The sequence below is a fragment of the Drosophila yakuba genome, chromosome 2L (assembly GCF_016746365.2).
Source record: "Drosophila yakuba strain Tai18E2 chromosome 2L, Prin_Dyak_Tai18E2_2.1, whole genome shotgun sequence".
Classification (NCBI taxonomy): Eukaryota; Metazoa; Arthropoda; class Insecta; order Diptera; family Drosophilidae; genus Drosophila; species Drosophila yakuba.
The window spans coordinates 5,867,006-5,887,510 of record NC_052527.2 but is presented as its reverse complement, the minus strand read 5'-3'; the positions used below and the strand labels follow the sequence as shown (position 1 = coordinate 5,887,510).

General features: G+C 40.3%; 1 protein-coding gene across 4 annotated transcripts in view; it reads right to left on the bottom strand.

Annotated features, from left to right (window-relative positions):
- Positions 1-20,505, bottom strand: part of LOC6526976 — a 61,589-nt gene that overhangs the window by 13,415 nt on the left and 27,669 nt on the right. For 2 of the 4 annotated variants that reach the window (XM_039370433.2, XM_002088036.4), the window contains exon 2: positions 8,434-8,472. The exons of the other annotated variants lie outside the window; for them this stretch is intronic. In XM_039370433.2, coding sequence (XP_039226367.1) covers positions 8,434-8,472 — 39 coding nt within the window. The remainder of the gene's footprint in view (positions 1-8,433; positions 8,473-20,505) is intronic. 4 annotated transcript variants of the gene reach the window in all.

The following is a 20,505-nucleotide window of genomic DNA, read 5'->3' as shown; positions in this document are numbered from 1 at the left end:
TACGTGGAAATACGTGAGAAAAATGTGCCAGTGATATGGAAATTCCAGTTTGAAGAGATTTGAAAATAGTTTGATATGAATTTCCTTCCGCATTTTGCGCTGCATACTTTCGGGGGTGTGTTATGTCAAATTGCGCATACGCCTCGTGTGACGAGCGGAATTATTTTAAAATGTATTTGCATAGAAAAGGCAAATAAAAGTTGGCCAGATAAAACGCGATTCGAACTGCAAAGCGGAAAGAAAAGTTTTGCATTGAAAAGTTTTGATGGTGAAAAATGCACACATACAGTACGCATTCGCATAAGTGTTTTGGGTTCACTTCGGTAATTGTTGTTTACTCATTGTATGCAGCATCATGCCGTCTCTTACTCCCGCGTATCAGCCGTCTCTTTCTGCGGATTGTTACCTGCATTTGGCCTGATGCGTTTTGTTGCATATAAATTGTATTTGTTGAACTTTATAATGGCTATGAAGTTTATGTTTTTACGAGGCAATTTGCAACAACTTCTGTCTGACTGCCTCTCTCTCTCTCTTTCTCTCTTTCCTGTCTTCCCTCTCTCTCTTGTTATTTTCTTGTAGCCAAACTCAACGCATACAACTTTTGCCAAGTTTTCTTTTGGGACTGGTCTCATAAATTTTTATTATGAATGCACATATTTTTCCGGGGTTCAGTTGCAATCTCTCATTGTTCTTGTCTCTTTCACGCCCTCTATAGCCGTCTCTTTCGCGGTGTGGTGTCTGTGGTGCGAATATGTGGCTCACTTGGTGGTCTAGTTTGGTGCATTTGGCAGCTATTTTGGCTTTCGAACATAAATATTGTGTGGCACAGTTTAGTTTAACCAAATAGCAATGGCTTCAATTACATTTCCTAGATACAATATTTGTTTAACAGGTACTCCCGCATTTCCCCGAGCATTTATAATTTAATTAAATCATTTCCGCACCTTCAATGCAACACACATTCACGCGTAATTTCCTTTACACATGATTTCGACCTTATTTATGTTGTGCTTGGCCTGGCTCAGCATTTACGCAAATTTCCCAGGTGCCTTATTTTTCATTCAACAGCAACGGCAACAGCCATACTCGTAAAACCAAACAAGCCGAGCGTGCCACGAAAAAGGCAGATTAAAGTCCTTTAAGGCCAACGGCGAATGAATTATAAATGATAAACCGACTGAACGTTCATTCGGTGGCAACCTTTAACAGTTTCACCTCAGATCTTCGGGGGGCCCTGAATCGTTTGCCTGGCACATGACCCTTCAGGGGGATATATACATTACTTTACATATGTACATTTACTCGGCTGCATATTCATTCGCTTCCTTGGTCATTTCCACTGTACTTTTGCACCCATGCAGAGGGGGCTCATCGAAATCTTGCCATATAAGGATTTGCTGAGCGGAAAGGCGGTTATTTTTCAATTCTTAAAAGTGCACTCATCGTGTTAAATGTAAACAAAGTAAATTACAATATGCTTAAATCAAAAATACTGCATAAACCCTAAATTTAAAAATTGAATTTGATGTAATTATCGGGAATTAGATTAGTTAAAGGACTTCATTTCTTTTCCTTCCTTTCTGGCTCATATGTGAAGGCCATTTGTGATGGCTGCCTTTCGGCCATTGAGCGTGTTAATGCTGACCACGCCCACACACATGAGCAGGGGCGGAAGGTCACTGGGTGGAGGTTGGTAGGGGGGAGGGGTGAAGGGTGGCCCTGCTCAACGCGTCTCTCCGTCAGTTTGCTTGTCAGCTGCCGTATCAGGAAGCAACAACGAGGTGACCCCCTTTGTGGAACATCGAAACCTGCATTACAATGAATCTGCTGGGCAACCTGCCCCTGCCACGCCCCACACCCACTTATTTTGCCCCTTGTTCAAATGACGTTTGGCGCACCTTGCTGCCATTTGACTGAAACCGAGCCACGGACAGGGATGCACATGCTGACCTCACCTCGTGCAACAATGGACACAGCGTGCCGCACCACGCCCACAATTTAATGCGGCCTTGTGGGCGGCAAAGGGCGATGGGATGGAGGCCTTCAGTTTGGACTTTCACTTACTCCGAATATCTATCTGTAGCTGTCCGTTTGACTGGCGGGAATGTTTGTTTTCGGTAGGCACATTGGTAGCTAGGGGAGGAGGTCGAAGCAAAATGGTTGAAGGATATCTGAAGAGAATCTGCACGGAAAAGGGCTAAATTACGGGCTTCTGACAGCTGTCAGTCCATGGGTTCATCGGAATTGGACGGGAGTTATTGCAGAAACGCAAACGCATGTCGCTTCATTAGCATTTATATGGAAATTCAAAAGAAGTTAATTAAAATTAAGCAAAAACAAGGTTTTCACAGTAGCAACAATTGGTTTAATATCAACATAAAAAAGGATTAAAGGCGATTGAAAATATGAATAGTGAAAATACCCTATTAGTAAGTTATGTTTAATTCAAAGTATAACTTTGTGAAAAAAGTAACTGCGGCCCACTTGAGCAGATAGCACTTGAAACTCTCATTAATTAGCCGGCTTTTCCGTTGGCCAAAGAAAGCCTCAACAATCCGGGACAACATTAATGCTCCTGGGGGCCGCAGAGCGCCTTAATGCCCCCTTCTCTCCACACAACTATTTTGCAATTCAAAGTTGCGAAAAACCACAGCGGGCGCCAAAAGTTTACTTTGCATGGAGATAAAACCACAGAAATACTTGCCAACAACTGCATGCGATCTCCCCCAGCCGTCTGTTTCTCGGAAAATTTCGACCTGGACGTGTCCAAAGGGCTTGGGGCTTTTCCAGGACACATGAGCGGAGCCGAGGGAAACTCGCATGCAGCCAAAAAGTGTCAAATTTATGAACGGCTTGCTAAACAAATTTGAAACTGCAACTGCCAAGGATGTACACGGCTTGGGGTCCTAACACAAAAAAAAAGGGGGCTGAAATCGGGGCCAAAGTTTAGAGCCAGCTTTTGGGCGGAAAAAATAGGAGGAACCGCAAAAAGTTTCGGCCTGGTCAGCAGTGTCCGGAAAAACCGCAAACTGCGAGAGAAAGGAGTGCAGCGAACAACCGAAAATGAATTTTCAGTGTTGCCAACTTTCTGTGGGGAAGGATGGAAGGATGGAAGGATGGCGAGGGGGCGTGGCCGGGTTACGCATATTATTTGTGCAACGCAACTCTGGAACTCGTAAACTGAACTCCGGCGCTAAACGCCGGCCATAAATTCATTTAGTAAGGCAACACTGGTCATAAATTTCCAGGCTATCGATTGCATCGTGAACGTCCAGCGAGGGGAGTGTAAAAGTTTGTGGAGCCAGGAAAAGCTGCAGCAGGAAAATAAAAAAAAGAACAAAAGCGGGCAAAGCCAAATGCCAAAGGCGATAAAATAGTTTATGCTTTCTGCTTATGTTGCTCGTAGGGAATATCTGTGCCCAGGAAAATGCAGCTGTTAGTAAGGAAAAACTCAGTATAGTGAAATGAAAATTCCATCATAGATTTACCTTTAAACGTTGGCAGCTCCTTAAATACTTGATCAAAATGTATATTGCTGTCAATAGAATATTTATATATATTTACAATATAAAAGTCTAGTGTTGCATTTTCCTTTGTTTCCGTTAGCTAAACTTCCTTTCCTTTCAATTATTTTTCCCAATAAATCACAATTTTGTTTTTACTGCCAATTGAGCAAAGCCGAATTCACTTTTTTAGACTAGGCCAAAATCACAATGCGAAAAATCATAAACAAAACCAGCTGCACAAAAAAGCAGAAATGTAAGCGGAAACGGAAGCTTCGAAAACATTAAAAAAGCAATAGATGGTGAAGAGGTGGCGCTGAAACTCATTGAAAATTCCACGCTTATAATAAATGTGGCAGCAATTAAATGCCAGCGAAATTAAAAAAGAAAAAACATTGAATGTGCGACAGTTGTCTACAATTTAAATTGCGACTTCAGGTCCCAGACTCATTATGACCTTTTTTGGGTGGCTGGCAAAACTTAATATTAATGACTTGCTGCGAAATTAATTTCTTCACTTGACTTTCACTGGTCGTCGGTGGGGAAAAAAGGAGATGGCTTGAATGTTGCTCTGGTCTGGCGTCTTAAGCGTTCAGTTTCCCGATCCCATTTCCAAGTCCGTCTGTTTTTTCCAGCAACCCAAGTGGGTCAACATTGATTTCCGTCAGTTGATGGCCAAAGAAGAAGCTGTCCTGGCGATGGACGCAGCTCATAAATATTCCAAGCGGCACGCGCTGCCTGTCAAGTCACCTTCCCGCCCCCTGTCAAAACCCACCATGCTCCAACGCCTCTGAACAACCCCCCCACCCCCTTAAGATCCCCTTAAAAAGTGGCAAAACGAGGCGACAAAGTTGCTCAGCAGCGATATGTTCGATTGAAAAGGGGCGGGGAAACTACTGCACAACTGCAGAATCTGCTGCTCTGATTGAAAATAAATAAATTTCTTCAGTTGATGGTCAAGACGGACAGGGAAAAAAAACGAAAAAATCTTGAATAAGTTTACGAGGGACCTAGAAAAGGAAATGCAACGCAATCGTTCTCGAGAAATCATCTCAATGAGTTGCTCGTACTTGCAACACAAGTATCTGTATCTGTATCTGTATCTGTATCTGTATCTGTATCTGAAGTAATCTGAATGAGAAAGTAGCAGATCCTGGGGAATTATAAAGCGAATAGAAACGATTTAATATAATATTTGCTTCCTTTGTGTGTGCTCAGTAAATAACATTTAATTATGTGTAATTCCTTGAAAATGATGTCCTTTTATGTGGAAAACTCTGCCACCGCGACGTAAATCGGGATTCCCACCCAGTTTTTCACATCTTACGCATTTTCTTTGAGTTTCCCATTTGTGTCCAAGTATTTTCCCTTATTTTAAACTTCTTAGCGCACTTGCGGAAAAAATGGCATAAACATCGCTCACACTTCGACACTCTCGAAAGATACTCAGCCGCAAGTGTTTGCCATGCATATTTAATGCCATTTTATGGATGTTATCAACTTGCCTTTGAGACGTTGCAATTTATTGATTTCGTTCGTGTTTTATTTAATTTTGTACTTTTTCATCATTTTATCATTTTATGGGGCCAGGACAGCCTTTTGGCCTGAATAAATGACGCTGCTGTCGATGTTAAAGGGCTTAAAATTCACGACTGAGGGAGCATTAACATTTCGAAAGTTTCCCAAGAATTTTGCGGGCTCTTTGGGAATTTCAAATGGAAGGGGTAAGCTACAGTCAAAGTCGATTGAGTTTGATTTTGTATTTTGGGTTCATTGGCTTCGCTTTTCGCTCATCTTCTGAACTTTAAATGAATTGTTTCTTCTTGACTTTCCTCTTGCTTGAGATTTCGATAATTTTCGCCTAAGTAATTTCATTAACAACGAAAAACTTTCAATTGACAGCTGATAAGAAAATATTTATGGACAAACTGTCATTGCTCTGTGCTTGGTTTTTGCTTCCCCAAATATTGTCCACAGTTTCTGAAGACCAAGCTTCTCCAGCAGCTGCTTATCAGAGGGATATTGTGTCGAGAGGGAGATTTGTTCATATATCCACGGTTTATCGTGCATTAAACCCTGCGAACAAGTGCTATGTGTGTTTTTCCTATCTATTTCCCAGCACCAGCACTTTGAACTCCCTCCGCGGTTTGCGCCGTGAAATTTTCTTTGAGTTTTCCCGGTTGGATTACTGCTGATGCTGTTACCCTTTCTTCCTGCTATCCGCAGACTCACAATTACATGCTCCTCGTTGAATGCAACTCGCATTCCCCCCATCCACACACCACTCACCTCTCACCCCCTTCTCGCTTTTCCCTTGTAGTTGCCGCTTTTCCCACTCTAATGGGGGCTAATGAACTGTGGTTGCGGATTGGGTGGGGAAATTGTAGCTGTGGGCGGGGCCCAGAACAGGTAGATTTGTGTGTATACTAATGTAATTAGTGAAGTGATGATGATACGTCTAATTCAATTGTGGTTATCTCCTTGGGCTATCGAAGTCGGGGAAGCAATAACCATATCACATAATTAGTACTGTGAGAAAAGAAAATTGGTTTTTAATAAGTAACATGGAATAATCAGTTTTCAAACAAGAACATTGGAGTATTTTCCAAAGCCCTTACAAGCGAACTTTTTATACGAGCAAAATTGTAAATCAAAAAGCCGCATAAAAGCCGCTTTTATTTATGTTTTCACTCTTAAACAAATGCTCACCTCAGCTAAATAGAAACTTAGAAAGGCCGTAATGGAAATTGAAATAAAGCAATTAAAATTCCATGCTGGCTGCTATAAAATCTGCCATACATCCATAAGCATTTAATAATTAATCTTTGTTGCGCAAATGTTTGCATTAAATTAAATTGGCATGCGGATGCATAAAATTTATAGAGGCAAATCAGAAATACTGAATGTTGTTACAAGCTTTTTGCGGATCGCAAATTCAATTTAATGTTTGGATGTTTGGATGTTCGGACGACATTTAAATATTTGCTTCAAATATTTTCGCTGACATTTAATTATTTTTTTGGTTCGCATTTATTGCCGGACATATTTTAAGCGTATTTTAGAATGGAATCAACAAAATCCGATTGTTTCGCGGGGTTTTGGTTTTATTTTTTTATTTGCGGGTCAAAACCAGTGGCATTTACTGCTATCTATGCGTATTTAGGTTCACTGTGGTTTGTTGACGGGTCATTTGGGTCACTCTCTTTGGGAAAAACAAAGCCACAGCCACACAAACATTGACCCACATTTCAATTTATTTTATTTGCTGCGGGTGTCGTTGTCGCACACTCGTGATTTGTGCGAGAAAAACACAAATGAAAGTCATAAATTTTGGCACAACATGCCAGGGGCGCTGGTCCCTTTTTCCATTTGCCCTTTTCCCCCGCCTACATTTGCCCATTTTCCAACTATTTCCGCCAAATAGATGTGGGTCACAGGGTAAGTAATGTTAGCAATCGTAGGATATGGCCCAGACCCATAGACATTCGCCAGTCAAATCAGCGTCAAGTTCGCGAGCCAACGTTTCAATTAAACTAAGTTCGCGGCAAATGATTCAGTCTATAAGACTTAGAGACTGCCGGCAGACGGGAGCCAGACAAGTCACGTTTTCTTTTTCCAGCGCCAAGAGCTATATATGGAAATGAGCTGGTCGGGGATACACGTACACGTATACCCTACATGGAAGCGGATTGATCGTGAATTTGCCAATGACTTTGACTCGGCGTTCAAGAGCGGAAGTGATGTAGAACATCTGAAGAACAAAGTTGTTAGTAAAGAACTTCATAAGAGTTATTACTACTGTATCCAAAAACCTTTGCTCAATTAAATGAACTCAATGGTTTTTCTCAATAATTAAGCGTCTAATAATATACCTTTAAATATGATATGATAGGGAAGCTAGCACTCTTGAACTAAAAACCTAAACTAAATATTCCCCAGAGCATACACATTTTAGCATAGAATTTTCAACCATTTTTCGATGATTTTGCATGGCAGTCGACGCCAGTTTTTAATTGAATATTCAATGCACAGAATTTACAGCGGCATGGCGCATATCGAATTGATGGACAGGCCTCCGGTGGGTGCGCTCCACTCGATGACAGTCGGGGTTTGGAGCGGTCGAGTGGGTGCCGGGGAGCAAATAGAGATCCGTTCTCTATTCAGTGTGTAAATATTTGCGAAACGATTGCAGATGCAGCTGGAGATGGGGATGTGGATGAGGATGGGGATGGGGATCGGGCATTGGGGATTGTGAGCTGGGGACTGGGAAACTGGGAATCTTGTTGTTGATGGTTGACCAACAAATTGGTCACGATCGTTAAGCAAGACGCCTATTGTAATTGTTCGGAATCGGAATCGTTTGCAGGTCATCCACCCGGGGCTCACCAGATGCACTTACGACTCTGTTCACACAGACGATCGCCGCGATCATGGGGGCGTATGTGGTATATGGCAAGTTCAATGCAACGGAAGTGCCGGCAATTGACAGGAGTGGTTGCACTGTGGTTTCGCCGTGCTTTCAGCTTAATTTGCGTGTCTATATTTTACATGACACACAAGGACGGATCGACATGCTAGGCACTTGTAGATTCTTTTATGTAACACACTATACTTAAAGCACATGAGCGCAGAATGGCTTTGTGTTTTAATAACTATTAGTTAGGAACATTAGATTCTGAACATTGCTCTGTGACCAATAGAAAATGGTATACAGACTCTAGATGAATCAGTAGAATACCGAATACTCCGGTACATATGTATGAAAATTGTAGTCATTTATTGACACCATTAGGAGAAATGTTTACATAAAAAAACACCATCTCTTTTTAAAGATAGCTAGTGCATCCGCTATTATTTTGACCACAACTGTTTGGCAGTATGCGGCGGAAACCGACATGTGGGTGGGTTTCATGTTGGTGGCGGTACTTACATGGCCATCGTTGTCTTCTAATGTCTTTGCAGCACTTACCTGCAACGAAAAAAGAGAAGAGAAGGTGGGGAATATTATTGCAGTTGCACTCGAGTTGGGTTCAGAAGTTTCGCATGTGGGCGGATCGAAACAAAGTTGCAATTGTCTAAGTCAGAGTTCTGTAGCATTTCTGCCACTTGCTAATGTGAGGCAGCCATTCAACCATTCAGTCATTCAACCATTCAGACATTCAGCCATTCGGGGCTGGCCAAAGTTTCCGCTCTTTTATAGGAGGGTATAAAAATAGTTACTGCCAGTAGTTAAGCCCGCAGACAAAACACTGTTGCTCAACAAGCTTCGGGGAGTGTTTTGCTAACATTATGTTCAAATTGGCGGCAGATGGAGTAGGGAAATACTTGAACAACTGCACTCGAGACTAGGCATATGGTCAAGTTCATGTGAGAAGCACTCAAAACTAAGGGGAATCGATTGCAAGTTAGGAAGTTGATGTGTGAACTAATCTCTAATGTATATTAGCTTTAGAAGAAATTAAAAAATACTATAAATTTTTAATGCTTTGGAAAAACATTTAAAAAGCAATCATTCTCCCATGTAATTGATTTTCATTACATATCAAATTCCGCACAATAAGCGGATAATCTTTTTTTTACAAAACATTACACTTGCCAGGGCTGAATGCAATTATTTTCCCTTTTTGTTATGCCTTTCCAAACTACCCACAGCCATAATCATCTCATATGCAAACATTGCAGAAACCAAACTATAAATCGTGTGTGGGAGTGCCTTGCTAGCCGTCTCTTTCTGCCCCCAGACTGCCGTCTCTTTCTGTTGGTGCGTGCGCGTCGCTTCTGCAACCTGCAACTTGTTGAGTCACTTGGGTGTTTAGTATTCAAGTGCCGGCCTCCAATGGATAACGAGCCATCGAGTCATCAATCATCGGTCGAACTACCAGCCAAAGCAGACCATCTAACAAAACCATCTAAGACTTTATTGGAGTTGATGAATTGCAGGACACTTAAGATTCGGCATTGCTCTCGCTTAAACTGTGAACAATTTATGTAACCATCAAGCCAAACAGCTACATTGTATTTAAAATCATTTTGAAATGGATGTACATCAAACTTAAAACCATAGATTATGCTTGTCTTCAATCGATTGAGTCTCAGCTGCGCTGCCATCTATGGAGTTCAGTCTTATGACAAGTGAAACGGCTGAACTCAATGTAATGTATAATATTAAATTGGCAAAAATCCCATGGCTATTGGGCGAAATCTCTGTATTTTGCTGTAGTGCAACTTTCACGCAAGCAATTCGTTGACAAGCATTTAAACTGCCTTTTTGCGAGCCAAAAAGAGTCAACTTTTCTGTGGGTGGTCCGCAGCCTTGCCTTAATTTAATTAGTGCAAAGAAAAGATTGCCACAGCGCTCAATTGAAATAGTTTTCAATCAACAAAAGTCAATTAATACGCTATAAACGCCACCAACACATGTCGCTCCAATTTTCGCTTGGTTTTTCCGCTAAATGATTTTTAATTGCTCAGACAATCGCGAAGCAGCTGGCAAAAAATCCTAGACAATTGGCCAACAACGAAATGAACAAAAAGAGCTGCGCTGGCTAATTGCTCGCTCGATTTGTACCAACTTGATTTATTTTAGTTTAGATAGAACTGCTTGTAGAGCTTTGCTTTTTCAGATTTTTCAGAAAAATAAAATGATATTCTCTGTGCTTATTTTTGTTAGGCGGCAAGATCTTGGCTTGATTATTGATTCAATGGCTGACAATTTTAAACAATTTGTGTCAATTGCTTCCCCAATTCAATGAATATTTGAGCTGCTGCTTTGGGGTTTTCCAACACGATGTCTAAATAAATTTAAATTAAATGACTCCATCGTGTTTTCCCAGCTTTGGCAAATTATTCCCTCAATTTTGGAGTCATTGGTGTCAACTGCAGTTGAATAATGCTCGTATAAATTATTCAAAATTCGTTTAGAAAGTGCGTGCCGGGTAACGCCTCCAATTTGGTTTAACTGGCTGCCAAGCCTCAAAAATCACCTTAAATAATTCCCTTCACACCAAGCGAATTATGCAAAAGCTACAGAGCTATTACAACCACTCAACCGAACAACCTAATTCTCTGCCCCGCTTTTCTCTAGAGAAACTGTCGAAGGATTCAAATCCCAGGCAGAAAAATGTTCCCATCCCTCTTCTTTTTTTCAAGGGGGACGTGGGCACGCGACAATTAGCACTCCATTGACACATGTGCGACAAATGCAGAGAAAGAGATGGGTAGAGAGCCAGCAAAAGAGATGGGTTGAATGCCAGCGAAAGAGACGGGTAGATAATCCCACACTGTTTGCGTGTTGCTCGCCGAGAAATGGAGCATTTTATGCTCCAATAAAAATAATTAAGTGGCGTAATTGATAATGACTTTTTTCCCCCGTTGTTTTCTGTTTGGTGTGCCTTTTATTTTTCATGTCATAATTTTGTGAATTTATGGCATCATTTTCAAAAGCGTCACCAGTGTATTTTTTGTTCATTTCTTTATTATTTTTGTGCGGCGTCAGAAGCGTGTCAATTTTATAATCGATTTCGATAAGCGTGCGGCAAGTGAGTTTCGGGTGGAAGTGGGGATGTAAATGAGCTCTCAGCTAATTACGAATGTTTGTCGCTGGTGTCGAATGAAAGTGCAAGTGATAGAGCAATTCCCAAAGTGTCACCAAAGATCAGAGTGATGCAACTGAACTTTCGAGTGACAAACGAGTTTTTGTCCAATTCAAACGTAGTTCGGACTGCGTGCATTCAATTAGACCGACTATTTAACATACAAACGGTTGATATTTTGAGGTAAATCATTTTAAATACTCATATTTTTATTAATATCCTAAAATCAGTTAAATAAGTATTTCCAAAAACCTTTTCCAGTTAATTGAGCAAGTCATACACTGGTCATATAGCTGGGCGGATTTTATGGGCAAATGTTTAGTCACTAACTTTAAATGCGAATGCAACTCAAGCTCTTTGGCTGTTGAAATCTTTTGCAACGCACTGTGTGCCTTTAATTTATGTTGTGTTGGCCAGAAATCTTTATTTACGCTCTCAATATTGGCAACTTCAACAAGCTCATAGATCACTATAATGGCATTCGGTCTGTGCACGCCGTCTCTTTCTGTGCGCCATTCTCCCTCTCTCTCTCTCTATGGTTCTTACCTAAAGTGCCCCGTCTCTATCGCGCTGGCTCCCTCCGGTTTTAGCCATCAATGAAGGCCGCCTTTTTCACTTTGGTAGGCAGTCGTGAGGGGGCGGTGGGCGTGGCAAAAGTTCAACGGTTCGACGGAGCACTTGATACTTTTTATGTTCCCGTTGTCATTGCACGTTGCACTCTCCGCTTGTCAATGGCAGTGCTTGAACAAGTTTTTTCTTTGCCCAGCATTTTTTATCCATTATTCGATTTTTTCGAACTTGACTAGTCGTTGTGTGCACAACTGTACAACAAACAGGAATCGCGCTGGGAATTGTTGATGCACTCGAGATACTCGAACTTGCAAAAGGAAAAGTGAATCAGGATGGCAGCCGGCCGGAAATCCAACTAAATCAATGTTGAAGTCCGATGACGAAGTCGAGCAGAATTGAGGTAAAAACTGCCAGAGGTGCTGAACTCGAATTGAGAGCAAATTGGGTAGTGTAGAGTTTGTAAATACATCTGCTAGCAAACAAAAACTAATTCAATTAATTTATTAAACTTCAAATGAATTTGCAAATTGTTCATGACAAAAAATATGTATTTCACCTATTTTTCAATATGTATTTTTGCACTTTTTGGCTCGAGGATAAATATCAAATTAAAATTAATAAGAACAGATTTCGTTTGATATTTTTCCTACAACAAGAAAAAAAGCAAAATTGATTAAAAATTCCTATTTTCCCATCCTCAGTTCGTGAACCTCACTAATCGAATCGATTTAAATACCTATTAACAAAAAAGGGGAAACTGCAGCAAAGCCCACAACAAGTATCTTTTGGCTTTGAGGACCGCCGCTTAATTTATTGATTGTTTCCAGTAACTGACAATAAATCCCGCTTCATTTCCCTCCTAAAACGGCAGGTCAAACGGACAAACACTAATTAGCAATGCCCACTTTCGGTTTCGATGGGATCAATGATTTCAAAATCTATCTGGCGGGTGCATAACTTTTCCAGTGCCCACTCACTGTTTGATTTCATTTTCGTTTCCACTCTCATTGGTTGTAAATACTTGGGCTCAACTCGGATTTATGACAAGTGCTGCATGTGGCACTTTGTTTATTTTTCATGTATCTTATGGATGTTTTGAGAGGAAATCCCCTTCAATGCCGTGAAATTGACCAGTGTAAAAAACAAATGCAGTGCATCGAGACATCATTTAAGGTGGTTAAGGTTTTTGAATGACCTTTGTTTGTGTCTTAAAGCTTAAAAAATTGACTAAGATCCAAAGAGTATTGTGTAAAGAGAGTACAAACTCATGAAACTTCGGCAAATAAACTTCACAAGACTCAATAGCAATACTCTTTTAATATTTTATACTCGTTAACCTTTAGATAAAGATCACATCAATGACAGTTGCACGCTACAAGCCCTGATCTCGTTCTTGTTTCATTGCCCATCCTATTATTATCATATCAAAAGTCAATGATATTCCACTCGAAAGATGTTCATGTCCCACAGCTACTTAGACCCCGAGTTCCCATCACGGCAGCTGCTGACCTCCAGCTCCACATATAGACACTCATCTCATCACCATAAGCCGAATCACGAACTCTGAACTCTGAACCCAGTCCCCTCCATTCCACTCCTTTGATCAATTAGAGGGCTTGAGACCTGCACTTGGCTCATGTCATATGCACTTTACGCACCGCGAGAAATATTCTAGTAGGTTTGTGCAAAAATGTTTTATATTAATCAACTGCATATTGCCAAATTTATAAACCACTTTCAAATCGAACTTCAAAACTAAAGTTTAAGAATGAAAACTAAATTTAATTAAAACCATCTTATGGCGTGTTATCCAATCTTATGGTTCAAGGTTTAAAATGTCAAAATTTTGTATTTTTTTCAAAGTTTCATGATGGTACCCCTTGCAATAAATGGAAAAATCGTGAAAGTTCAAATTGCTAACCCATTTTGTTACATATTTTTTCTGAGTGTGAACCAAAGTGGCGCCTTGAAATCAGAGGGGAATCGCTAGAGAGACACATAGATGGAATTTCCATTAGAGACACGCAACGGGGAAAAGCGGAAAACTCTTTGCCAGAGTTGCAAGGGAGAAGCGTTTCGGGCGCCGTCTATAATTTGTTTGAAGACACTGTGTGTGACACACTTCAAGTTGTCAGCATTTGATGGCTCACGGTGGCCACTCCCATGCCCCTCGGATTTTCCCCCTTTCCCCCTTTCGGACCCAATTAAGCAATTTGTGGTCGACCATCACATGAAACACGCACACTGACCATTGGCATTCAGCAGACGAAAACCTCTAATCTTGGCCAGCTTTTTATTTGCCTTTAATGGGCAGGAAAAATTATATTCCAATTTGACTGGCGATAATAAACACAATTTTCACTTTGGGTCACAACACTGGTTGACATTTTCTATTATTTCACATTTTTTTATGTGATCGTTTGACTTCTGTGGCTAAGCATGAAACTGGAGTCTTTTACGACCGTTTATTAGATAAGTAATAGTTTTTGGATATAAATGCCTTTTTATGGGTTTGGCAATGGGATGGGAAAATGGGTCAAAGATCTCGAAAGATATGAAATTTGATAGAGCTGTAAACCGAATTTCAGCTGGATGGATAATTGATTGAATAGGATTATTAAATGGGGTGGGACTTTAAGAGAGAAAGTGGTTAGAAATTAAATAATTATAATTATGAGCTCATAAAATATATTTCTGGCATAAACTAAATAAGTTCATATTTTTATGGGTTTATCACTTATGTTTTTATAAATTAGTCAAAGCGTTCAGTCCATTGAATTTGCACCATATTCATTCAAAACTTTATGCGATTTCCCTGACATTTATGGGTTCTTACTTAACAAAATCCACTCAGCCACTTTGGCGATTCGAGCTGAAAGCTCCAACTTGAACTCAACCTGCTAGTGGCACTCAAAAGTCTGCTCGCAATTTATGGCTGGTTCTACTTAGCACAAGTCTGAAACGAAGCTGTCATAAATTTGGTCGAAATATGACCCACAAATTGCCGCGGGGCGGATAATAATTTATTAGAGAGGACGGGGCGGGGCGGGGCGGCTTGGCCAGATGATTTAATTAGGCTGAGAATTAAAAACACGACCTAGGCGCCAAGAGCAAATGCAGAGAAAAATGCACAAGGCATGATAACAAGTTTATCCGACAGAAACGAGACAAGAAGTCAACATGTGGTGCAGAGTTCAGAGCAGGCCACCCATCAACGGCCTGTCAGCCAGTCATCTTGTGGATCATCATCACTATCTGGCACTGTTTCTGTGTCTTTGCAGCAGACATAAATTCAGTTAGCTGAGCTGCATGCGAAAGTATCTGGCAGATAGTATCTTTCTTGCCCGATGCGTTAGAGGGCCACATTGTGCGGTTGACTAAACGCCCGACAGTCGACATGAGTGTTGGAATGCCTGAATGAATGACTCAATGCGTGTGCACTTGGCAATTGCCACTCTATGGTGTCCATCTGCAGCTCCAGCTCCCCAGCTCCCGAACTCCCGAGCCATCCAGTTATCAGAGTATACGTGTATCTGTGTATCTATCGGATGCAATCTGTGAATCGCCGTTGGCAACTCAAACATTGTTTCCCACTCTCGCCCTTTCAATTTCTCTGTCTGTATCTCTTCGACCGCCCGCATATTCAATCAGTTTATGTCAGTCGAAAGATTTGACGAGGGCTTCGAGTTTCATTTTTCGTTTTTGTCGCTTTTCGGTAGTCAATTAAATTTTCCCAGAAATTCAATAACCAAATCCGACGGTATTAGAAAAAGGGCAACTTGTCACCGAGCAGTTTCTCTAGCCAGGAAAACCATAGGAGATGGGATCTCCCACGACGGGTGGAGAAAATTAAACTAATTCTTGGAAATCGATTTTTATTTAATTAATTTTCATTAAACAATTTAATAGTTTAGTTTTCCTATGGAGAACAAGTCTTTAATACAAATTCAACGTACCAGTTGCCAGACTTATAATCATTCCAATTTCAGTATTAATACCTTAAGTGCAATAGGGTAATTTTCTTTTATTTATTAACCATTATTTACCATTCAAACTTCTTTAATGCTTGGTCAATAAGCAGCAAGAAGATGAATTGTATTTTGCTTTTCCCTTAAGCATCCCATAATCGGCAACTTTTTCCTCCTAAGCTCATTAATAATATTACTTTCCAGCTCAGCTACCTTTTTTCAAATTTGCATGGGCTTGCTTGGGCAATTGTTTGATTTTTCTCCGGGATGTGTCTTCTCAACCAGAAGAATTGGAGAACCCTCGTCGATGAGTAATGTCTCGATTCTCGATTGGCTTCATTTGGCTGCTCGACATGCACATTGTTGGGCTTCATTAACTTTTGCTGGGCGATTGAGACATTTGCACTGGATTGGAACAATCGAAAAGCACTCGTCAGCTAGGCATATTTAATGGCTTGCCAAAAGATTTTTCATAGATTTTCTGGGTGAAGTTTTTCTCTCCTTTCTTGCTCGACCTTTCGGTTTTTTCACTTTTGGGGCGGGAAAATTTTCTCCTCCTTGCTTTGGGTTTTTTGACGACTTGCTCGGATTTCTGCTAGCTTCTACATTGTTCACTCGGTCAAAACTCAATTCTTTGTTTACAATTTCCGGAGCCGTACAATTGCTTTTCACCTCGAGTGTTTATTGCAAGTAAAAAGTGGCACTTGCACTTGGAAACAGCTGCTGCAGTAAAGTAAATGTGTGGGAATGGAAGAAAGTGAGTTCAGGTGGACATTGGGGCGTTGACCTCAAGTCAATGCAAATGGAACTTACTTGATTTCAAGGTGGAATTTACAAACTAAGATAAACAAGAAAGGAAAACAACACAGATCGAATACTCATATTTATTCCTGTATGTATAAACAAAACCTAATGAAAATTTATTGACGATGCAATAAGCTTTAAGAAGTTTTTTGGATCCCATGTAAAAATATAAATAGCAACAACGATGTATCAACAATAAATTAACACACTTGATTCATTAAGGCAGTGAAAATATTAATATAAAAATGTATATAATAATTTTGGAAAATCACAGTGTTCATATAAAAATTAAACAACTTTTAATAAATGATTTGCCCTTTATTATAAATTTTATTAGTTAATATATATCATTTCCCAATTTACATGTTTTTACCTATGCTGAAAAGGGCCCATCCCAATAAATCTTCTCCATTTCCAAATCCCTTTATCTGATGACACCGCTTTTGAGGCCGAACAATGGCAGTATTTATACAAAAAATTATACAATTATTTCCACCCTATCCCCCGCTATTGAACAACATTTTGATGATGTCTTAGATGTGTAAACACAAATCAATTGGTGCGGGGACCGTAACAAATTTGTGTGTGTTTGCTGCCAAAGAAAGCAAAGAAAGGCCTACAAAGCGAGTTGCAAACGTCAAGACCACCAACAATCGAGGCGACTCCAACGTGATTAATGACCCCATCCAGCACAGGAGAGTAAAGAAAAGCGTGTATTATATCTTTTTGGGGGAAAATTGAAAAGCCAATCGTATTGGGGGAATGTTTCGGTGCTCGTATTGAAATTGCCGGCAAAACAAAACAGCACCAAACAAATGATGTGCCAGTGGTGCCGCTCAAATTCGACAAGGCAATCAAAATGAAGTTACCTCCAATTCAGTGGAGTCATCAATCACTAAAAGTCCACGAGGAAAGACGAGGAAGACGGGTCACCCAGTAATTGGAGTGGTAGAGAGCAGTGTAAAAAACCGAGAACAACGAAAACGATTTAAAATAAATTAATAGTGGTAAGAACTAAAGGGGTATGAATACATTTGGAGCCATGCGGTTGGGGCACTTCCAATGTTTAATTAGTTTGCAGAACAAAGGCCTTGGGGAGATATATACTATATATGTATGTATAAGTATAACTTCCAATGTCTGTTGTTGTCTTAACAAAGTGTCGGAAAGTTCAGTTCAGTTTAATTAAAGCCACAAGCCGACGAGATACTATGCGAGCATGGCTGACCAGCACCAACGAGGTACAGTAGTCACTCGGCAATGAAGCTTTAACTGCACTTGCCATGCAGACGATCTTTAAAATATTAAAATCAAATCGCATTACTCCAGGATGCACTGTAGCCTGTTAGTCTGAGTGTAAATCCAATGACTTTGCATTCTAAACAAAAGCAGTGCAAACATTTCTGCCATCATTGGCTTCTGAACGTTGACGTGAAATGAGTGAAATGAGGAAAAATAAATGGGGAAATGCAAAGCGGATGGCAGGGGGAGAAAACTCCTTGAGGCCAGACTGTTTGAAGCCCTTGCACAATAAATACAAGCAACTCAACTGAACAGGACTTCCCCCTTCTCAACTGGCAAATAATTAAAATTGTGAGCAAACCTAAAAAATACACAAAAGCGTGCCAGAAAATAAGCCAACAGAATATGGCACAGAAATTGTGAGGAAAACATAAACACAAATTAAATGCAAAGCGGGCGCGGTGCGAAAAATGGTAAAAATAAAAAACGGGGACGCCAAATAAAATAGCGAAAAACAAAATTTTATTCTGCTCATGCCAAGCACGAAACAAGAAAAATGGAAAATGAAAAATGGAAAATCAAAAAGGAAAAAGAAAAAAGGAAGAAGGAAACGCGGAGTCGGAGGTACGTTGGTAAGTTGCTGAGGCCGCAGGCAAATTTTTGTGGAAAAGCGACGGGGTGGTGGGCGTGGCCGTCGCACAAATTTTTAGTTAATTAAAACTAAAAGTGAAAATGCGCAAATTGCGGGTAATAAAAGCGCTTAAAGCGACTCCAGGGACACCAGGGGGTGAAAGGAAAAATTCTGGGGCCAAAAAGAAGCGGGCAATGATGACAAAATACAAATAACGATATAGATCCCTAAGGAAAATAGAACCGTGGGAGAAACAAGTAAAATAGAAAATAAAATCTCATGGTGTCAGCTAATTTATACAAAATCTCAAATGAGCTGGATTTTATAGGTTTGTTTAAGCACTACCTATTTTCACAGTGCACAGAGAACCGACGTCTACTAAAATAAATAGGGAAATATGCAGGCTGCTGTAGGACACAAGATGTAAAAAGCCAAATAATGTAAAATAAAACGGGGACAAAAAACAAATGCAATTTACAATGCTAACACACAAATTGGTTGAGGAACTGTAGGAAAAAATTAAGGAAAGGCGCCTACGAAAGAGGAAAACAACATTTTCGTACTAAAAAAAAAACCGACTGCATAAATGAGAAAGAAGGAGCTGCAGAGGAAAAACCTGTGCTGAACTAATGCCATGCAAAAGGAAAAATGCTGGAAAATGCGTATATAGGGGTTAGGGGTGGGGAAATGCGGCCTCGCTTTGTTTGGTCGCTGAAAAGCTGGACAGCTGGGCACAACACAATGGTGGGGTAAATGGGGGAAAACCGGGAAAATGTGCGAAATGAGGCGCCGCAAAAAACAAACCGACTGTTTAACAAAAGGCAGAATGCAGGCAAAAAGTGAAGAGGGTTCTTTGTTGTGCTTAAGGTGACAATGAATTAGCAGGACTTAAATGGGATGCTGTTCCACAAAGGAAAGGGAGTAGGCATACTAAAACTTTCCCACTCAAAGGATGATATACGATCTGCTCAGCATGGGAAAGAATAGGGTCTGTTTTATACAGCATTGAAATCCATTCCACAAAGTTATCCAATAAATAACTCTTATGTTATTCTCTAAAGGACGTATTATATACCCATTCTCACCACTTCAAGTACATACAATTAATTAACGTTAAAAAAGTATATATTATATTCAGCTTGTTGAATGAAAATTGTAAATAAATCCGTTCAAAATCCTTCCATCTCGTTACATTACTCTAGAAAATGCAAAAACTGTTTATATCCAAATTCTTTTGGACACTGCACTTCTCTCTCTGTCTTATTCTTTGTGGCTCATACATTTCCATTTCTCTGGGGAAAAATCTAGACACAGAAGTGGAGCCATGTTGAATTTTCATTTATTGCTTTTGCCACGCTTTTCGCTGACCAGCTGAATGAAAATGTGAAAAGCGGGCAATGCCAACAAAATGCAGATTAAGTCAACAACTTTGGTGTTAAAAAAATTGGGAGGGATTTCGGTGGTTGGATTTTCTTTGGTTTCCTGCACAATGGATACTATCTTGAAAGGTTTTTTTTTTTTTGTGTAAGTTGGTGGCAATTCTCCTGCCGGTGTGGAATTTTATTTTTGTTCTAGATTTCCCATTTTTCCATTGCTTTTTTGCGCGCTTTTGCATGACAATTAGGTGCAAATGAGATAAAACGCATGGCGCTGGGGAATCCATGCCACTTCATCCCAAAAAAAAAATTGTTACAATGGGAAGTGACCTGCCTTCTTTATTTCCATTTGCACTCTAAAAATTTCCATCAAACTTCCTAGAAAATAGATCAGATTTTCCCTGGTTTTCCATGTTTTTTTCCAATTGCACTTGTCGGCCAAAAAATTGTTTCTCTGAAGAGGGCTGTCCACAAAATAAATTTCCTAAAAATAAAATATTACGAAGCAGAAAAATGAACACTGGTAGTGGAAATTATGAAAAATGCCAAGTAAAGTGGCTGAACCGAAAAAATCATCATTAAAAATTAGCTGCACTAATTTGTGTGAAAATTGGGTCACAAAGCGTGGGGGAGGGGGGCGCGTGGGGGCCTGCATTTAGCAAAGGGGGGCGTGGCAGGGGGCGGCCAAGTCAATGAAGCCACAAACGTTTAATTGTTTTAATGCTTTGAATTAATTGAATGTGCAAGAGGCAGTGCCTTCCATTTTCCCCACTGAAGCTGCAGCTGCGTTTGTTTACGCCCGCCAAAATGTTTGAAGTG